General features: G+C 41.4%; 1 protein-coding gene across 7 annotated transcripts; it reads right to left on the bottom strand.

Annotated features, from left to right (window-relative positions):
* Positions 1–269: 269 nt before the first annotated feature.
* LOC123997627 (upstream stimulatory factor 2-like) lies at positions 270–17,258 on the bottom strand. Of its 7 annotated transcripts, XM_046302057.1 has the most exons (12): positions 16,830–17,257; positions 11,840–11,877; positions 11,428–11,534; positions 10,278–10,397; positions 9,986–10,133; positions 9,596–9,683; positions 7,861–7,899; positions 6,726–6,784; positions 4,841–4,947; positions 4,002–4,130; positions 3,487–3,523; positions 270–3,219 (listed from the first exon to the last, which is right to left on the bottom strand). In XM_046302057.1, the coding sequence occupies exons 1-11, from the start codon at positions 16,868–16,870 to the stop codon at positions 3,518–3,520; spliced, it is 882 nt and encodes a 293-aa protein (XP_046158013.1). In that variant the 5' UTR covers positions 16,871–17,257; the 3' UTR covers positions 270–3,219; positions 3,487–3,517. The 7 variants fall into 7 exon arrangements, 4 of the variants coding, with proteins under 4 accessions (XP_046158013.1, XP_046158012.1, XP_046158011.1 ...); XR_006832150.1 differs by having other exon boundaries at positions 3,487–4,130; positions 11,428–11,531; positions 16,830–17,258; XR_006832151.1 differs by having other exon boundaries at positions 3,487–4,130; positions 4,853–4,947; positions 16,830–17,258.
* Between the last annotated feature and the right edge of the window lie 2,363 nt (positions 17,259–19,621).

Consider the following 19,621-nt stretch of genomic DNA (forward strand, 5'->3'; position numbering starts at 1 on the left):
ATTTTTCTGCCATTTTACTTATAAAAAGTCTTATAATCTAACCTGAGAATAGCACGTCTGCTACAGGGGATAGAGGCTGGTAAATTTTGTTTTTGATATTTCAAAAAAGATCAAATTAACTACAGCCAACAATTTCCTTTCGCTAACTTATTTTCACCATAATTGACCGTGCTCACTTCCCACTAAATGTGTAGAATTCAACTGCAAAATAAACATTATCAGTCAACTTTGGCTATATTCATCTGAAGAGCAACAGTTCTAAGAGACAGTTGAGCAAAACAGGATAACAATTTTATTCTGCACTTACAAAAGCACAAGGTCAGAGAGTAGGATAGCTTGTCGAGGTGGAATCATTGAGTATACATGACTTTTCACCGGGTTGAGTATTAGTGCTGCTTTGCTGATTCCAGAGCCAGACAGTACATGCCTAAAACACCCTGATCAGAGATTAAAACACAAATTGACCTATTCCCATTTCCCCAAATTCAGGACAAAATACACAATGCAAATCCAGTCATCAGTAACATTGGTATCATCAACTTGCCTGTTTGCACGTTGAACGCATTTCAACTTGGTTATTGTCCTAGATGAGTGAAAGAGTGTCTGAGATGAAAATGTTTCCCCAAGTCTTTATTAGCATCCATTCGTTTGCAAGGAGAGGCGAGTCAGAACACAGAAACGAGGTACAAGAACGGGAAGTTTCTCTGTTCTTGGTTTCTATCTTGAGCAGTGAGTTGGTTCATTTATTCTCTCCAGAGTCTTTCTCCCTGGGTACATTAATCTCCATTTGATGTGTTGGTTAGAAAAATAAAAGCCAAAACGCTAGACATGATACTTGTGGTTATTCTTACATATCAAGACAGATGCATCACACACACACACACACACACACATTCGCAAAAAACATCCAGACTTCTGTAGCCACTAAATTTAGCTCAGCAGTGAACTCAATGCGCTTTCTCAAGAGTGAGTTTTAAACGTGACACGTTGAAATTAAAAACTTGGTGGTGTCTGAAATGGCACCCTATCCCTTACATAAATCACTGTTGGTCAAAAGTAGTGCACTACATAATAGGGTGCCATTTCAGATGCAACCTGTGATGTTCCACCCAGAATCATATACATTTGCACTCACTTCATATGTCAGGTGACATTTTAAGAGCTCCACCTTTCTCTCAGAGGCCGTATCAGTGGTCTATCAAATGCTCTATAATCGAACCCAGCCAGTCTCAAACCAGCCTTAAAGATTGTGTATTAAATTGCATAATTGTAGAAAAGGGCCAGCGTACACAGTAAATGAATTATTGATTACCATTTATTTTCCCACTAACGCCAGTGGCCATTGGCTTTACTTCAACATGACATATTTATATAACGTTGCATTGATGCTATTTTAACAACAACTCTGTTAATGCAAGCACTGTAAAACTGTGATATTGGGCAAAGCACAGCTATTCCTCTGGGTATACCAAAATTGCATCCTTGAGATAGTGGTTTTGGCTCTGTATTCCAGCACTTTGGATTTGAAATGATGCTATGATGGAGGTTAAAGTGCAGACTGTCAGCTTTAATTTGAGGGCATTGTCATCAATATCGGTGCTGTTTATAAATTAATACACAAATGAATGTCACAATACTTTTGGTCCCCTAAAAATCAGGGGGGAACTATGTAAAAAAAAAAAAAAAAAAAAAAAAAAAAAAAAAAAAAATATAAAATAAGTGCTGTAAAGTACTCAGAGGTTTAGTATTTGGTCCCACATTCCATGCACACAATGATTACGCCAAGCTTGTGACTACAAAAAGCTTGTGATTATGGACAGCCCCGAATGAATCGAGAACAATGACGAGTGAGAAAGTTAGAGGCATAAACATCATACCCCCCCACAAAATATGCTAACCTCCCGTTATTGTAATGGTGAGAGGTTAGCAAGTCTTGCGAGTTACAATATTTGTTCGTCTAACTTTCACTCATCATTATTCACGATTCATTCAGGATTATCCACAATCATGGTAGCATCCACATTCATGTACAAGTGTTTAGAAACTAATGTACAATAAAAAGGGGCTCCAAAATGTCAATGCATTATTTCAGATTATTTTGTGACCAATAGAAATCAAAACAAATGGCATATGCATCCAACAAGGTTGTAGAGTCACAAGCTTTATGCAATCATTGCATGCTAGGAATATGGGACCAAATACCCAACTTTTGACTACTTTATTACACAAGTGAATTCATCCAAATACTTCTGATCCCCTAAAATGGTGGGGACAATGTACAAGAAGTGCTATAATTTCTAAACGGTTCACCCGATATGGATGAAAATACCCTCAAATTAAAGCGGACATTGTGCAATTTAACCTCATAGTCATTATATCATTTCAAAGTGCTGGAGTACAGAGCCAAAACTAAAAATGTGTCACCGTCCCAATACTTCTAATAATATTGGCAACTATCAAGGAATTCTTTCACATAGTTCTGCAATGCAGCGGTTTATTTGTATCGTGTCTCTGTTCTACTGGCCGGTAGGCTACCACTCACTCATACATCATCTATTCCTCCAGGATACATGAGCTTTTCTAAATGAGTCTTTCTGGGAATATTTTTAACAATACACAAACTAATAAATTAAAAACTGCTAACGTAACAAAACTGTAATATGACCCTCAACCACAAATACAGACTAAAATAAAACATGACTGAAGAGAATGGGAAAAGAACAACAAAATATCCAACGTCACAGTCCACAGGTGAGGAAGTAAATAAATCTAGAAAGGGAGGGAGGAGTTGTGCAGTGGGTTTCTCTGGGCTAGTAGAGGGTCTTTCTCTGGTGGTTGTGACCTCTTCTCTCTCTGAGACATGTCTATGGTCTACACGGTGGCTTCTTTTGTCATTTCGACTGATCCTGGATCAGTCGAGTGCAGCCAACAAAGCAGCAGGAGCCTGCCAAGAGTCTCGGGATGCAGCCTCAAAGACGAGCCCAGGAAAGACTGTCTTAACTGTCAGAGACTGTGAAAAAGAGTGATTCGTCAGTAGCTCGTTCGTTTTGTTCTGCTCCTACGTGTCATCTCCAGTCTGCCTCGTCCTCCTCTTCCTTCTACCCGTCCTGCTCTCCCAGTCTCCCTCGTTCATTGTGGTGGCGTCTCGCCCACGCTCTCGATGCCGTGCTGCTGGAGTTGAGCTCGGAGAAGGGCATTCTCATTCTTCAGCTCCTCGATCTGAGACAAACAACAACAGACAATGTCCGAAGACAAACAACAAAATGGGTGTCCTCAATGTAATCAATGAATTAGCAGCAACTTAGCAAAATACAAAGGCAACTTCTAGGCCTCACTTGTTCTTTCAATGATTCTAGACAGAAACGTCTGTTGTATACACTTTTCAACAAAAGTTTTAGACAATTTTGGCCACAACAGCCATCTGTTTTAAATCTCAAGGTACTGTACTATCATCCCAGTTTCTCCTCTGGGCTATCACATACTCACTGCCTCTCTCTCCCCCACAGGACTGGAGACTTCACTTCTGAGCATTAGAATGAGGACATGAAGAACAGTGCTTTGGGATTCAGTAAGGAATGAAAAGGCAAAACACTCTCCGTGCAAATATATGCTATAACCTAATTCTGAAGTAAAAACGGCACGTCGGTCGTCAGACGTAAAATTGAACGTTAAACGTAATCAAACGCGTACATTTGTTCGAACATGAACCCTTTCTGTTCGCAGGAATGTGATCCTATGTGATAGTCTGGTCCCAAAATCGGTTTGTGCAGTCTTGCCAACTCCTATGTTGTGCCTGACAATAGAAATATGCCATTTAGCGGACACTTTTATCCAAAGCGACTTACAGTCATGTGTGCATACATTCTACGTATGGGTGGTCCCGGGAATTGAACCCACTACCCTGGCGTTACACGTAGAAGTTGGCACGACGGCACTAACAGATCCGGGTCCAGGCTAGGACTCGGATTCTTTGGGATTGCCTTCTTTCTAGGCTGTTTTACCTGCTGTCTGCAGAGCTCGTTGTCCACCTGTACTCTCTCCACCTCTTTGACACCGTCCAGGAGCCTCTGGTTATTCTGACGGAGCTCTCGGATGTAGTCACACGCCTTAGACAGGATGCCCCCTTTACTCTGGGGGAAGGAGAGGGGAGTTAATTAAGACATCCTGCCGTGGGGACGACAGGAAGAGTAGCCGCTGCTTTCGCAACAGCTGTTGGGGATCCTAATAAAATACCAATATTCGTGCATGCACACACACACACACACCCCCCCACAATTGGTTCCAATTCAAAATCTTATTTTCCCTAAGCCTACCCTTAACACTAAATCGTAACCTAACCCCTAGGCTTAATATAGCCTTTATAAAAGGGAGGACCGGCAATATGTCCTCACCTCTTTGAATTTAAGATGGTTTACCATTCGTCTGGTACTCACAAGTATATTAAAATGTGTGTGTACACACACACACACACACACACACACACACACACACACACACACACACACACAATTGGTTCCAATTCAAAATCTTATTTTCCCTAAGCCTACCCTTAACACTAAATCGTAACCTAACCCCTAGGCTTAATATAGCCTTTATAAAAGGGAGGACCGGCAATATGTCCTCACCTCTTTGAATTTAAGATGGTTTACCATTCGTCTGGTACTCACAAGTATATTAAAATGTGTGTGTACACACACACACACACACACACACACACACACACACACACACACACACACACACACACACACACACACACACACACACACACACACACACACACACACACACACACACACACACACACACACACACGACAAAGTTGCTGAGAGTGCCTTACAGAGTGACTTACAGCCCCCGTCTTGGTGCTGTCTATGTTGCAGTCGGGGATGATTTTGGAGAGCGTGACGATCCAATTGTTGATCTTGTCTCTCCGCCGCCTCTCAACTGTTAAGACACACAGAACAGGTTCAGAGAAAGAGGAACAATAGGGATACATATGGGGAGTGGTTCGTGTCTACATGGATATTTTTCTCTGTATGCCTTGAATAGCCACTTAGCTAGACATGTGACATTGTGGAAACAACAGACAGTTCAACAGCAGCATCTAGTGGTTGGTTGATATACAAAATGAAATTCCCAAAAAGTGCCTCCACTTGAGAAGGGTCTTTGGGATAGAATTAGAAAAAATATCTACTGTCCACTTAATGTGGCTTTGGCTTCAACAAACAAAACATCACAAGGTGCAACTCATTTAAAAAGAAATTCTACAAGATATTGCATACACTACATGGCCAAAAGTATGTGGACAACCCTTCAAATGAGTAGATTCAACCATTTCACTCACACCCGTTGCTGACAGGTGTATAAAAATCGAGCACACAGCCATGCAATCTCCATAGACAAGCATTGGCAGTAGAATGGCTCGCACTGAAGAGCTCAGTGACTTTCAACATGGCACCTTTCCAACAAGTCAGTTCATCAAATTTCTGGCTTGCTAGAGCTGTCCCGGTCAACTGTAAATGCTGTAATTGTGAAGTGGAAACATCTAGGAGCAACAACGGCTCAGCCGTGAAGTGGTAGGCCACACAAGCTCACAGAACAGGAGCAATAAGTGCTGAAGCATGTAAAAAATTGTCCTCTGGAAGCAACGCCAGCACAAGAACTGTTCATCGGAAGCTTCATGAAATGAGTTTCCATGGCCGAGCAGCCGCACACAAGCCTAAGATCACCATGAGCAATGCCAAGCATCGGCTGGAGTGGTGTAAAGCTCGCCGCCATTGAACACTGGAGCAGTGGAAACACGTTCTCTGGAGTGATGAATCACGCGTCATCATCTGGCAGTCCGACGGAAGAATCTGGGTTTGGCAGAAGCCAGGAGTATGCCACCTGCCCGAATGCAGTGCCAACCTTAAAGTTTGGAGGAGGTATATTGGTCTGGGCCTGTTTTTCATGGTTTGGGCTAGGCCCCATAGTTCCAGTGAATGGAAATCTTAACGCTACAGCATAAAATGACATTCTAACTTTGTGGCAACATTCCTGTTTCAGCAATGCCAATTAGTGCACAATGCAAAGTCCATACAGAAGTGGTTTGTCAAGATCAGTGTGGAAGAACTTGACTGGCCTGCACAGAGCCCTAACCTCGACCCCATCTAACACCTTTTGGATTAATTGGAAGAGCGACTGTGAACCAGGCCTAGTCGCCCAACATCACTAATGCTTGTGGCTGAATGGAAGTAAGTCCCTGCAGCAATGTTCAGGCATCTAGTGGAAAACCTTCCCAGAAGAGTAGAGGCTGTTATAGCAGCAAAGGGGAGGGGGGGGGGGGGGGTTCAACTCCATATTAATGTCCATGATTTTAGAATGTATACAAAAGTACCATATACTTTTGCCATGTAGTGTATCTTGGAATGCAGAAGTAAAGCACAGAGTTGCATGGTTAAGATATAATGGGGCGGCAGGTAGCCTAGTGGTTCGAGCATTGGACTAGTAACCGAAATGTTTGCAAGATCGAATCCCCGAGCTGACAAGCAAAATAATCTGTTGCTCTGCCCCTGAACAAGACAGTAAACCACTGTTCCTTGGCCGTCATTGAAAATAAATAAGAATTTGTTCTTAATTGAGTTGCCTAATTAAATAAAGGTTAAAAAAAAAAAAAAGATTGGCTCTGAGAGAACATGACGCAGGGAGGATTGTGGGTGATGTAGGCCCTTCTCTTTGCTCACCTTCATTGTGTTGAGCTCTCCTCCTCTCATCTCTGGGTGTCCGTGGGCCATCCATTTTCCTACAGACAAAAACAAATAGCACATTTCAGCCATGTTCTAAACCCGGGAGTCCTCAGGCCACCTCCGTACAAAACAGGTGCAACTCTTCAGACTAAAAGAAAATACATCTTCAGACTACAGCGCTCCACGCAACTAATCTAGTGCAGAAATCCCCCACCAGAACCACTATCTCAAAGCACCTGACCCTTTTACAATTACACTCCACTCAGGCACCAGAGCCGTACTCTGCAGGGGGGCCGCCCTGCACTGCCTTGTGCAGCCGTGCTGATCTGAAGCAGCCGTATGGGCCAGTATATGAGGCAATAAAACCACCTTGGTGCTGACAGCGAGACGCAGTGACTGGAATTACTGTATTACTGATTGTCTGACGGCCGTCTGGACAGGCAGATTTCTTGGAGGTGTCCGTGCCCTTCCCCACTATACCCCAGGGAGTCTAAGGCGCGGGCATCATTATAATCCTAAATTGCGATGTTGTCGCATTGGTGTCCAGAGTATGGCTAATGACAACTGTTTTTCATGCGTGTGTGTGTGTGTGTGTGTCTTCCCCGAGGTATTCTTTAATTAAGTTCCCCATACGTGACAGCCAGATGAGCTCATAAAGGCACTGGGGACGAGATGCGCAGGGCCGTGGCAGTAAACTAATACAATTCAACAGCACTTACTTTGACAAAGCTTTAATCCGTCTAATGAATTGTGTCATAAATTAAACCAAAACGGCTGGTGTTCGCACAGTGCACTTACCTTTTTCGCATCTAACTAGTAAAAGCAATTAAAAGCCAGCAAAAACAAAGTGGGCTGTTTATACTTTACACTAGCTCTTCAACGTCTTACAGAACTGAACTGAAAACAACTCATGGCAATACTGCATCAGGACTACCATCAAAGAGTACACACACATTTTCCAATGCTAAATGTAGCTCAATCACATCAAGGGTCTAACATAATCACCAGGGAATTGTACTAAAGGGACTGAAGGGGGAATAGGGAGCTGGCATGATTGTTCCTTCTTCTTTGTGGTATATGATCAAGGCCTAATTTGATTGGTTACAGTGGGAGATGTGGAAGTTGTCCTCACCAGTTTAAACCGTCATGTTGCAGCATCTCGGTTTCGTCTCTGCGAACGGCAGGTAAGCGGTGGAAGTTTTCATTTCATTTCATGTATTTGAACAGATCAAATATGTTCAGTCATGGATTAGTTTATGCGTTGTTGATGTAAGAACAAATAAAATAAAAAATAGACAAATTAATCACACACACAAGAAAAACATATGGAAAGGGGGAATAGAATGGCAAACCACAGAAAAACAAGTCCTCCCTAGACAACAGCACACACTGCAGTGGTATCCAGCCCTTTAAGACTGTATATTTAACAGTGAAGTAGATAAAAGCTTTACTGGTAGCCCAGGAGACCTGGGGAATCACTGCAGCCCGACACTAGAAACACAATTGGGATAGTCTTGTACGAACGTCCCACACAAAAGCCACAAGTAGCCTAAAGAACTTGGGAATAGTCAAGATCAGTCCTAATAACAAACCCATAGCCCCACCTTACTGTGTGCAAATTGATGGCCATCCCCTTTACCTAACCTTTTTCAGAGTATAAGAGGTGCAAAATCCTGACAGGCCTGAGAATAAGAGTTCATCACACACAGGCAGGGAAATTGCAAGGCAAGGGATATCCATTCAGTCCAACACAAATTACATTTCAGAGGATCACGCGTTTGTTCTGGATGACAAAACAAGCACGGCATTATGTCAAATTTTTAAAAAGCACTTTGACCTATTCTTCCAAACCATTTCCCTTATGTGCACAACTATAGAAACACAATCTCATAAACACACAACTCATTGTTTTATATTCAAACACTTGCCTGGCACTCCCCCCTTCTAGATTATAGTTCTAGTTTATGAGCATGTTTACAATTTACTCACACCCCTTGGCACTGGGCATGCAGTATGTCTTCGTTGAAAAATAATTCATTTCCTAAATTAACCAGAACACTAATGTCAAATTAATTCAATGACACACATCATTAATCATCCATTTGGCATGAGAGATTATTTAGATTTTCAGAATGGATTAACCAGATTTAACAGTTTGGTTTTGATTCAGTGTTACTCATTCAGAGTGGTTTGAGGAAAATAATTTAATCACATGATAATGATATTGATGATTGAAAGAGATAATCAAATGAGGAAGTAGACAAGGAATTGGGAAACCAGGGCAACAAGGACAGGGACACAACAACCCTATGATGACATCATCCATCCCAATAGAACAGCTGAGTGTTCAAGGAAACCACACACACACACACACACACACACACACCTGTCTGACCCAGGTCCAGGTCACTCTCTTGCTCAACCAAAATCTCTGAAAGTGAATGGGGGTGGGGGGGTGCAGTGCAACTTTACTTTCAGATTTTGGAGAGAATAGTCAATATACTATTTTTTCAATAGTCAATATCAGTGACTTATCGTTTTCCAGGCTAACTGATACAGCTCAGAGTCGATGTAAACCAACTCTTAGATGCTCTAGAAAAATCCAGTCAAATTACTTCTTAATAACAGGTCATTATTGATGAAAAGTTGAAATGATCACATAACACCTAGGCGTATAGGCTAGGGTCTACTTGCAAAACATGTCTGACATGCTTGTTGAAGATGAACTTAAGGACTGCATAGGTAGGTTTTTGACTGCTTAACATCTGGAGTGGCTCAGACTGCTGTGTGCATGGGCTCTCCTGTCAGAGTCCCCCTAATATGAGGGACATAAGAGGAGAGGAAGAAACAGTGTGGTTGATACTCACTCAGGGTAGGGGTGTGTGCGCGGGGCTATGGTTCGCTGTGTGCCTGTCTGCAAGACGTCAGGAGGGGTCATCATCACGTAGAACTGACCTGTGGGAGAAGAGATGACATGGAAACGAGAGCGAGCGATGGGGCAGGTTGGAGATCTCAGTGACAAAGTCTTAAGGGAGAATTTGCTGAATGACACTGGACTCCAGCACCGAGACAAACCTTGTGGCTGAGGGGATGAACAGTTAATCTCTCTCAGTCAGCACCGGGTCATGGTACTCAAAATGTCAATTTGATAAGTGGTCATTCTTCTTTACGTCTGTTTGGACTTGAACAAAAAGCGAGGGACAGTATTTTGCCCTCAGAAGACTGCTAGACTAGCGTTAGAAGTAGAGCTGACTCACCCCCGGCCTGAGTGGGGTCGGAGGTGGTCTGCACAGACACAGTGCCGTCGCTCACAGCCGTAGCTGGGAAGTAGGCAAAGCGCGTCTCCCCTCCCAGCGTCTCTCCCACGGGGCTACCCCCATTACTGAAAGGGTTCTGGATCACAGCCTGACAGGGAACAAGGTGGGAAGGGTTAGATAACGATCAATAGTTTGACACATTGAAGTATGTCAGGCTCCGTAGCCATTAGGGAACTGTGTTATTGTAAGGGGTGACAGTAGTGGCCTCGGTTCCTGGTGTTCTGGTACCTACCTGGGCCACTGCTTGAGGAGCGCCGGGGAAGGCGGCCGTGGAGACCACGCTAACCGGCCCTCCCCCGTCATCTCTCCCCTCCAGCTGCTGGTCAGTTACCTGGACAACGCGGTAAGTCACCTGAGGAAGAGAGGGAGACGGAGAGATGGAGAGACAGAGAGAAACCAGTCATTAATTCTACAACAAAGAGCGTGGGATACCTTCTAGCCTGACCATGGTCATTTTAATGTCACTGTGTTTTCAGTACTTGCAGGTTGTTTACCTCATACTGATGTTCACACCCTAGGCTATAGTAGTTAAGACCTTGCACATTGAATGATACCACTAGGCCTATAAGTGATCTACGCACCCAACTTATGCTTATATGGCAGAATGTGCGTAATTCAATATAAAAACAGCCAGATCCAGAAAAGCACGTGTTAGTTTCAAAATAATCAGTATTTGTACCCCTTCATCGTGTGACTCGCCTCCTGACTAACATGTGACACCAGCCGCATGCCAATCCAGGAAGGGGATTGGAATCACATGATCACTCACACCAGCTCTGTTTACTCCAAATGAGCAGCGAAAGGACCAGCTCTAACAAGCTTATTCCTTCACCCTCCCCCCAGAAATGGTTTATGCGAAGATATAACATTCTCTGTGACAATCCACAAAAGCGTAGACGTAAACAGTCACAATTAAGAACCAATTTGACATCCAAACCTGTAGGCCTATATCAGTGTCCTGGCCGGTTCTATTGTCTGGGTTCAGAGCGAACGCACACAAGGCTCTCAATTCAACGGAGAGGCTAGTGTTGAATTACAGGGTTATCCATTGTGTGATACGGTTGATTCTCTAGTGGAGGGATGGACAACACCAGTCCTCTGGGGCCTGATTGGGTGTCCAGCCCCAGCTAACACACCAGACTCCAATAATCAACTAATCATGATCTTAAGTTGATAATGCAATTTGTTCAAATCAGCTGTTTTTGCTATGGATGGGGGGGGGGGGGACCACTCTGGCCCCTGGGGACCGGAGTTACCCATCCCTGTTCTAGTGTGAGTGAGTGATATAGTAAACTGACCTCATACAGCAAAAACAAAACTATGTGAATTCAGCTAGTTAAAGTTTTCTAAAATCAGCAAAACGCTGTTCACAGGACACCTACCTGACCACCCTCAGAGCGGAACTGGTACTGAATGTTGTGGTCCGCGAATGCCTGGGCCTGCTGAATACTGCCTATGGTAACAGCAGTCTGCTCCCCTTCCCCGTCTCCTGAGAGAAGGACAGTGGAATGAGAGGATTGATAGAAGGATGGAAGAGAAAAATAACACTCAGATATCCATTGATGAGAAATTAGTGAGGCAAGGTGCATTATTGCAAAAGAAAAGCTAGGCCTAAAACTATTTGACACTTAAGCGTGTGTTTTTGGTCTGTTCTTTGGTCGGTTTTTAAAGCAGGTTTTTCAAGAGAATGTCTGAAACGTCAGTACTTTGAAATGTGTGAAAGAGTCAGAATGGTGAAGTTACGCACAATAGCACACATGCATCCGAAACACATACATCCCAACAAATTCTTACCTTCTAATTGGACGACCTCCTCTTCTTGTTTTTCGTGACTAGGAAGACATAAACAAGGAACAATCCTAAATATAGGCAAGCAAGGTCTAGCAGACAAGGTTAACAGAGTAGGGATGGCAGTGGAGTACAAATGTTACAGTGACCTGGCTAATTGCCAGCAGTGGCAGAAAAAGTACCCAATTGTCATACAGTAAAGATACTGTAACAGAAAGTCAAAGTATTTGGTTTTAAATATACTTTAGTTTCAAAAGTAAATATAATTGCTAAAATATACTTAAGTAGAAAAAAATAAAATAATAAATCATTTCAAATTCCTTATATTACGCAAACCTGACTAGAGGTCGACCGATTTCAAGTTTTCATTACAAAAATCGGTAAATCTGTCTTTTTGGACGCCGATTACATTGCAATCCACAAGGAAACTGAGTGACAGGCTGACCACCTGTTACGAGAGTGCAGCGTCAAAAGGACCTTGTGGCTGCAAGGAGCCAAGGTAAGTTGCTAGCTAGCAGTAAACTTATCTTATAATAAAAAAAAAGATCAACCTTCACATAATCACCAGTTAACCTAGTAATATCATCAACCATGTGTAGTTAACTAGCTTGTCCTGTGTTGCATATAATCAATGCGGTGCCTGTTAATTTATCTTCAAATCACAGCCTACTTCAACTTCGCCAAACGGGTGATGATTTTTTTAAAGCGCATTCGCGAAAAAAAGCACAATCATTGTACAAATGTACCTAATCATAAACATCAATGCCTACATTAATAGCAATACACAGAAGTATATATATTTTTAAACCTGCATATTTAGTTAAAATAAATTAATGTTAGCAGGCAATATTAACTAGGGAAATTGTGTCCCTTCTCTTGCGTTCAGTGCAAGCAGAGTCGGGGTATATGCAACGGCTTGGGCCGCCTGGCTCGTTGCTAACTGTGTGACCGTAATTAATTTGCCAGAATTTTACATAATTATGACATAATATTAAAGGTTGTGCAATGTAACAGCAATATTTAGACTTAGGGTTGTCACCCGTTTGATAAAATATGGAACGGTTCCGTATTTCACTGAAAGAATAAATGTTTTGTTTTCAAAATGATAGTTTCCAGAATTTGACCACATTAATAACCAAAGGCTCGTATTTCTGTGTTTATTATATTATAATTAAGTCTATGATTTGATATTTAACAGAGAAGTCTGACTGAGCAGTGGTAGGCAGCAGCAGGCTCGTAAGCATTCATTCAAACAGCACTTTACAGTGTTTGCCAGCAGCTCTTCGCAATGCTTGATTCCCAGCGCTGTTTATGACTTCAAGTCTATAAACTCCCGAGATTAGGCTGGCAATCCTAAAATGCCTGTAAGAACATCCAATAGTCAAAGGTATATGAAATACAAACGGTATAGAGAGAAATAGTCGATGCGTTATAATTCCCACAACTTCTTAACTGGGAATATTGAACCACCAGCATTCATATGTTCTCATGTTCTGAGCAAGGAACTTAAACGTTAGCTTTTTTTAAATTTTTACATGGAACATATTGCACTTTTACTTTATTCTCCAACACTGTGTTTTTGCATTATTTAAACCAAATTGAACATGCTTCATTATTTGAGACTGAATAGATGCTATTTATGTATTAAGTTAAAATAAAGAAAAGTGTTCATTCAGTATTGTTGTAATTATCATCACACACACACAAAAAAATATATATATATATTTTTTAAGTCGGCCGACTAATCGGTATAGTATTTTTTTGGTCCTCCAATAAAAATCGGTATTGGTGTTGAAAAATCATAATCGGTCGACCTCTAAACCAGACGGCATCCTTTTATTGTTTTATTTATGGATAACCAGGGGCATATTCCAACACTCAGACATCATTAACAAACTAAGCAGTATTTTTACACCACTGCTCCCTCCCTTACATCGGCTTCATTAAAAGGCATGGTCATCGCCTCCTCAATCACAACGAACAATGGCAGACTGGGGCAAGGGGCCGATGTAGAAATCGCTCTGTCATTTCCTGGTTGCTAAAAATTCTACACTCGTCACACAATTTGAATAGTGTAGGGAAATCATTCTGCAGGGAATAATCTAAATCGCAGGACAATACATTATCAACAAACAAACAAAAAACATGGCTGTTTGAAGTTGGTGAACCTAAAGTAAAATAGTTTACACCATCATCTATGCAATCTTGAATCCTTGGGGAGGTAACCACCATGGTCTACAGTATGATATCTGGGATCCTTGGGACATTAACTTCCTCACAGAATTGTGGGAAAATTTGATGCAGGGAAGGGGAGAGTTGTTTATATTCAAAGTGTTGTTGCAATTCACCTAGCATTCACGTGGATGAGATATTCTAAATGTAGTATGTTTAATTCTTCAAGAATCAATGGGCCGTGTTTTCCTCTATTCATTTAGCAGTGGTGGCCCACTACTGCTACATTTTTGCCACTGCAGCAAAAAATATGATAAAAAAAAACAAACACACACACAGAGTACATCAAACATTAGGAACACCTAAGGTGTCAAAAGCATTCCACAAGGATGTTGGCCCGTGTTGACTCCAATGATTCCCACAGTTGAGTCAAGTTTGGGTGGTGGACCATTCTTTATTACTACGGGAAACTGTTTAGCATGGAAAAACCCAGCAGTGTTGCAGTTCTTGACACAAACCAGTGTGCCTGGCACCTACTACTATACCCCATTCAAAGGCACTTCAATATTGTCTTGCTCATTCATCCTCTGAATGGCAAACATACACAATCCTTGTCTCAATTGTATTTAGGCTTAAAAATAAATAATTTAACCGGTCTCCTCCCCTTCATATACACCGATTAAAGTGGATTTAACAAGCGACATCAATATGGGATCATAGCTGTCAGAGTAGGTGTATAATCATATACTAGGTGTGAATGTTTAAACGTTTATTTGAAGTTGGGATCATTAACATTAAACGACATCCATAACTGAAAAACAGTCCCCCTCCCCCCTCCACATAATTAAAATCACAGGGCAGTTATCACAAAACATTATTTTCCCTGTTATAGCCCAACTAGACAATAGAAAATAAAAGGCCTGGTAAAAGTGTAATTTAAATAAAAATAGGGAGGAAGAGGCAAACTTTAGTGAATATGCAAGGCATGCAAGACAACCTTGCGAGGTGCATATACCAAGAGATCATATAGGCATGGTTCTGCCGGCCCCATCCTCTCTCCTGGGCACTGCCTTGCCTGAGCATTCTCATGGCTAGTGATGCAAACTTGTGTTCAGTCTTCGGTCTGTTGCATGTAGAATAGCCTAGCCTGTATCAATTACACTTGAAAGCGCCTCGGCTGTTTGTTTGTCTTTTAGGGTAGGCTACACTACGGCTTATTAAAATGCTGACACAAAACCTTCCCTGGATATATGAAGCGGGACTAACGTCCATCACTAGGCAACCAGAACTGTCAATCAAATAATATAGACCACACTCTCCTAAAAAAAAGTACTTTAATGTTTGTGAAATACCGTGGTTTACCAAGCAAGAAATTTAGTAAAAAGAAAACACATCTAGCTGCCCTAACATAACAAACATCAGTACATTAAATCAGCAAAGTTTGTTGTCATGGTAAAAAAAAAAATACAGATAATTCTATGCCGGAGCAGAATTCTACGGTCTGAAATGGTAGGCCTACAGACGCTTCTGATGCGTCCCTTTTTTAAATTCTCTAAAAAGTACATTGTTGCTATCGAGTAACATGTCTGTAAAGGGTTGCGGTAGATATAACTTCCTTACCCGGCCGTAGTGAGATATATATATATATATATATATACACACACACACACACACACAGTACCAGGCAAAGGTTTGGACACATCTACTCATTCCAGGGTTTCTTTATTTGTACTATTTTCTACATTGTAAAATAACAGTGAAAACAAAACTATAAAATAACATATGGAATGTAGTAGTCACAACAACAACAAATAAATGTGTTAAATAAATCAAAATATATTTTATATTTGAGATTCTTCAAAGTTGCCACTGCTTACTGGAAGCTGTAAATGTCCCAGTTCTTCCCTGGCTTGCATACTCAGACATGTAACCCATTAAACATGTTTGGGATGCTCTGGATCGACGTGTACGACAGCGTGTTCCAGTTCCCGCCAATATCTAGGAACTTCGCACAGCCATTAAAGAGGTGTGAGAGGAGGTACTGACTGGTTCTGATCCACACCCATACCTTAAGGTATCTGTGACCAACAGATGCATATCTGTATTCCAAATCATGTGAAATCCATAGATTAGGGTCTAATGGATTTATTTAAATTGACCGATTTCCTTATATGACCTGACCAAATTCACATAGAATAGTACATTATAGATGTGTCACTCTCATTGAAAGCAAGCCTATGAAGCAGCAGATCTATTCTCTCTGTGCCATTTCTATTCTTCCCGGTCTTAAGTTACGTTTTTTTTTTTTTACAGCAAAAAATACAATATGTTTGGTTATGGAAAATATATTTCACTGTGGTTTAGATGGTACTATGATTCTCTACACTATATTTGCTTGTTTTGTGGCAGAGCGAGTTCTACATAGTGCATATTTAATTTTTAAAGTCCAAAATTGGATGTAGCAACTACATTCTAGCTGTAAGCTAGCAAGTTAACTTTGGATCTCTAACTAACGTTAGGTAACGTTAGTTTAGTTAGTTAGTTGCCTAGCGTTACTACTAGCAAGATTACTTACCTACTGTAAATTCACTACCGTAGATAAGTGTTTGCATGAAATACTGCAATCGTTTGCTATACTGTAACCCTTTCCTATTTGGATTTGCTAGATTAACTGTGCAAAAATATTACTAAATTAAACCACTTTATTGTATCTAGTTTATACTACACATAATCAAGCTGTTCTCTAGAAAATGGAGGCCAGGCCTTCGCTTGCTAGAGGAGACTTCCGTACATGATGGAGAGGAAGTGGCGGACATTGTATTACCTTGTCGCGGTGTCCAGACTCTGTTCGAGGTGCATATCCATCAGGGTTGGAATAAAATGTGATATTCACTGACACAGACGCGTAGATGGAAGTGCTGATCACGGGAACAAACACTCGGGTCATGTGAGAGAGACAGTCCAAGACACGTGAGGCATAGATCGGACTCGAAGTTAAAATGGAGACCGCTGGCGCTGGCTGGGGTTTATGTCGCTCTCGAAGCTTTCGTTCTCACGGTTTCACTCGCGCCACTCGCACTGCTAAATTGAGTCTGTGTCGTCAGGATAGCAACTTGGACTGTTGGAATTGTTTCGTTGCAAGGTTATGGCACAGTGATTCGTCGAGTAATTTCGGTAAATGTTTTCTCACGCTCGGTTTTTTTATCCTCTCAACCTCTACAGTAAACCAGCGTCCGTCGTGTCTCACAAAATATGGAGTGGACTGTTGGTGTTAGCAAAATTTAATTCCCCGCCCTGCATCTATTTTTGTTCAACTTTTGATCTTGGAAGAGGAGTATGTAGAAATGTGTTTTATGTACAGTAGGCTACACAGCAATGTTGATTTGATGTGCCCCTGTTTGAAATGAATGTCAACCTTCTCAATTCCATTATATCCATTGCGTGCCAACCATTTGTATCATTACACAACATTACAAATACACCTCTGATTTTTTTTCTGTCTACATTCATGTCTGATATTTACAACAAAGATTGTTTAGAAACTGTGTTCGGGGTACAAATCAAGCTCATGTGACATGATGCTGCTGATCACGTTGGTTTACTCAGGTGAGAGCTGAGATCGAATCCGGGTTTTTGCTTTAACCACATGACTACCCTTTTTAAATAAAAGTGATATACGATAACAAATCGCACCCTTTTGTGGGGCATTGAGCAATTTGTAAACATTGAATCAATAAAATAAAACTCGTGTGCAAAGTCTACCTAGAGACAATGGTTGATATATAATAGTTCCATTTAAATAGCTAAATTTAAGAGGATATGTGTAGGAGATTCTTCTTCCACTAATATTTTCTATTGACCACCAAGGAACATGTTGCATATTTTATATGATTTAATACGTTTTAGATTGTGTGAGCATGATAATTTTCTTGACAGTTTCCCTAAATATGATCTACAGTAGCTCAGTCTTAGGAGTTTGCCAGAGATCAAAGATCCCTAGTGATAAAGCAGCTGAAATTGTGCGAGTAACTGTGTTCTGGGCCTATTAAAGACCTGGGCCCGGTTCTCCAAAAAGCATGTTATAGCTAAGTTCATCTTAGAACCATAGGATTCTATGGTTCTAAGAAGAACTTAGCCATAAGATGCTTTTGGAAACCAAGCCCTTGAGCCTTTCAGTGGGGACTGAAATTCTGGGTTGACCTCTCTTCGTCTGCTTATGGCAACCATTGGTATTTCTATGCATCTTTAATGCCATTGCCAGCTCACTCTTCCATTCCTCAGGATATATTGTATATCATGGGCTTGATTATGCTTCTGGTTCCAAAGAGTGTTTTCTCAAAGTCTGATAGGCCTCCAAAGAGTATATATTTTCAGGTATGATTTTAACTGAATGTGTGATTGTTTGGCCAACATGTTTATAAAAGTATCGACAGATCAGTGACGGTCAGTGCCGTTTAAGATGAGGGAGGAATATTTGTATTTCTATTACAACATTTTGGATGATTCTCATTCATATTCCATTCACCAAGTTCAATGTAACAGCGATAGGTTTAGGCTACTGATACTCAAATTTCCCTATACCCATTATGAGGTTGCTTCAACCTAGTCTATGAATGAAAGTTTACAAAGTAAGTGCAAACAAGTCGAGAGCCAAATTTGAGTTGACAGACACTGACACATGAACATACATTCAATACCGCATTGCAAACTCTTGCCTGCATCTCGCTGATATAGGATGTAATACACCCCTGACCAGGTGTAAACACGTTGTATTCCTTCTTGCATCTATGTGCTCTCCTCTCACCTCTCCCATTTGCTTCTGGACTTCAATGCACAACACATCAGCTCAGCTGTGTGACTATGCGAAAAACCTTTCCAAGCCAAACCGCTACACACATCGTTGTCACCATATTAGCTAAAGTAACGACATTGTCAGCATAGCTAATAGAACTAAGGCGTTAGTAAACCCGCTACAATCATGCAGTAACGTTACAGTGTACAGTCAGTCAGCAGTTACACCGGCGGGCCCCGGTGGCAATAAATGAGTAATAGCAAAAGCTTACCTTGACTTGGAAGAGTTCCAGTGTTGTGTTGGAAAGTCATAGCCAGCTAGATAACACAGCATCCTTCTGTTTAAGCAGGGTGTTTCAGTAGGCTAAACTAGGTAGCTGCATTTGCTATCTAAGTAAGTGAAAGTGAAATTGATTTTAAAAAATAAAAATTCTCTCTTCTCCTTCATTTTGGAAGAAATTAATGTATTCAAAACTGTTCAACTATTATCTTTCTCATTGAGTCAACTACTCACCACATTGTATACACCACAGTGCTAGCTAGCTGTTGCTTATGCTTCCAGTACTAGATTAAATCTCTGATCCTTTGATTGGGTGGACATCATGTCAGTTCATGCTGCAAAAACTCTGATAGGCTGGAGGACGTCCTCCAGAAGTTGTCATGATTACTGTGTCTAAATCTATGGAAGGGGGTGAGAACCATGAGCCTCCTAGGTTTTGTATTGAAGTCAATGTACCCAAAGGAGGGCAGAAGCTAGCTGTCCTCCGGCTACACCATGGTGCTACCCTACAGAGTGCTGTTGAGGCTAATGTAGAGCTTCTTTGC

The sequence above is a fragment of the Oncorhynchus gorbuscha genome, linkage group LG15 (assembly GCF_021184085.1).
Source record: "Oncorhynchus gorbuscha isolate QuinsamMale2020 ecotype Even-year linkage group LG15, OgorEven_v1.0, whole genome shotgun sequence".
In the NCBI taxonomy this organism is placed as follows: Eukaryota; Metazoa; Chordata; class Actinopteri; order Salmoniformes; family Salmonidae; genus Oncorhynchus; species Oncorhynchus gorbuscha.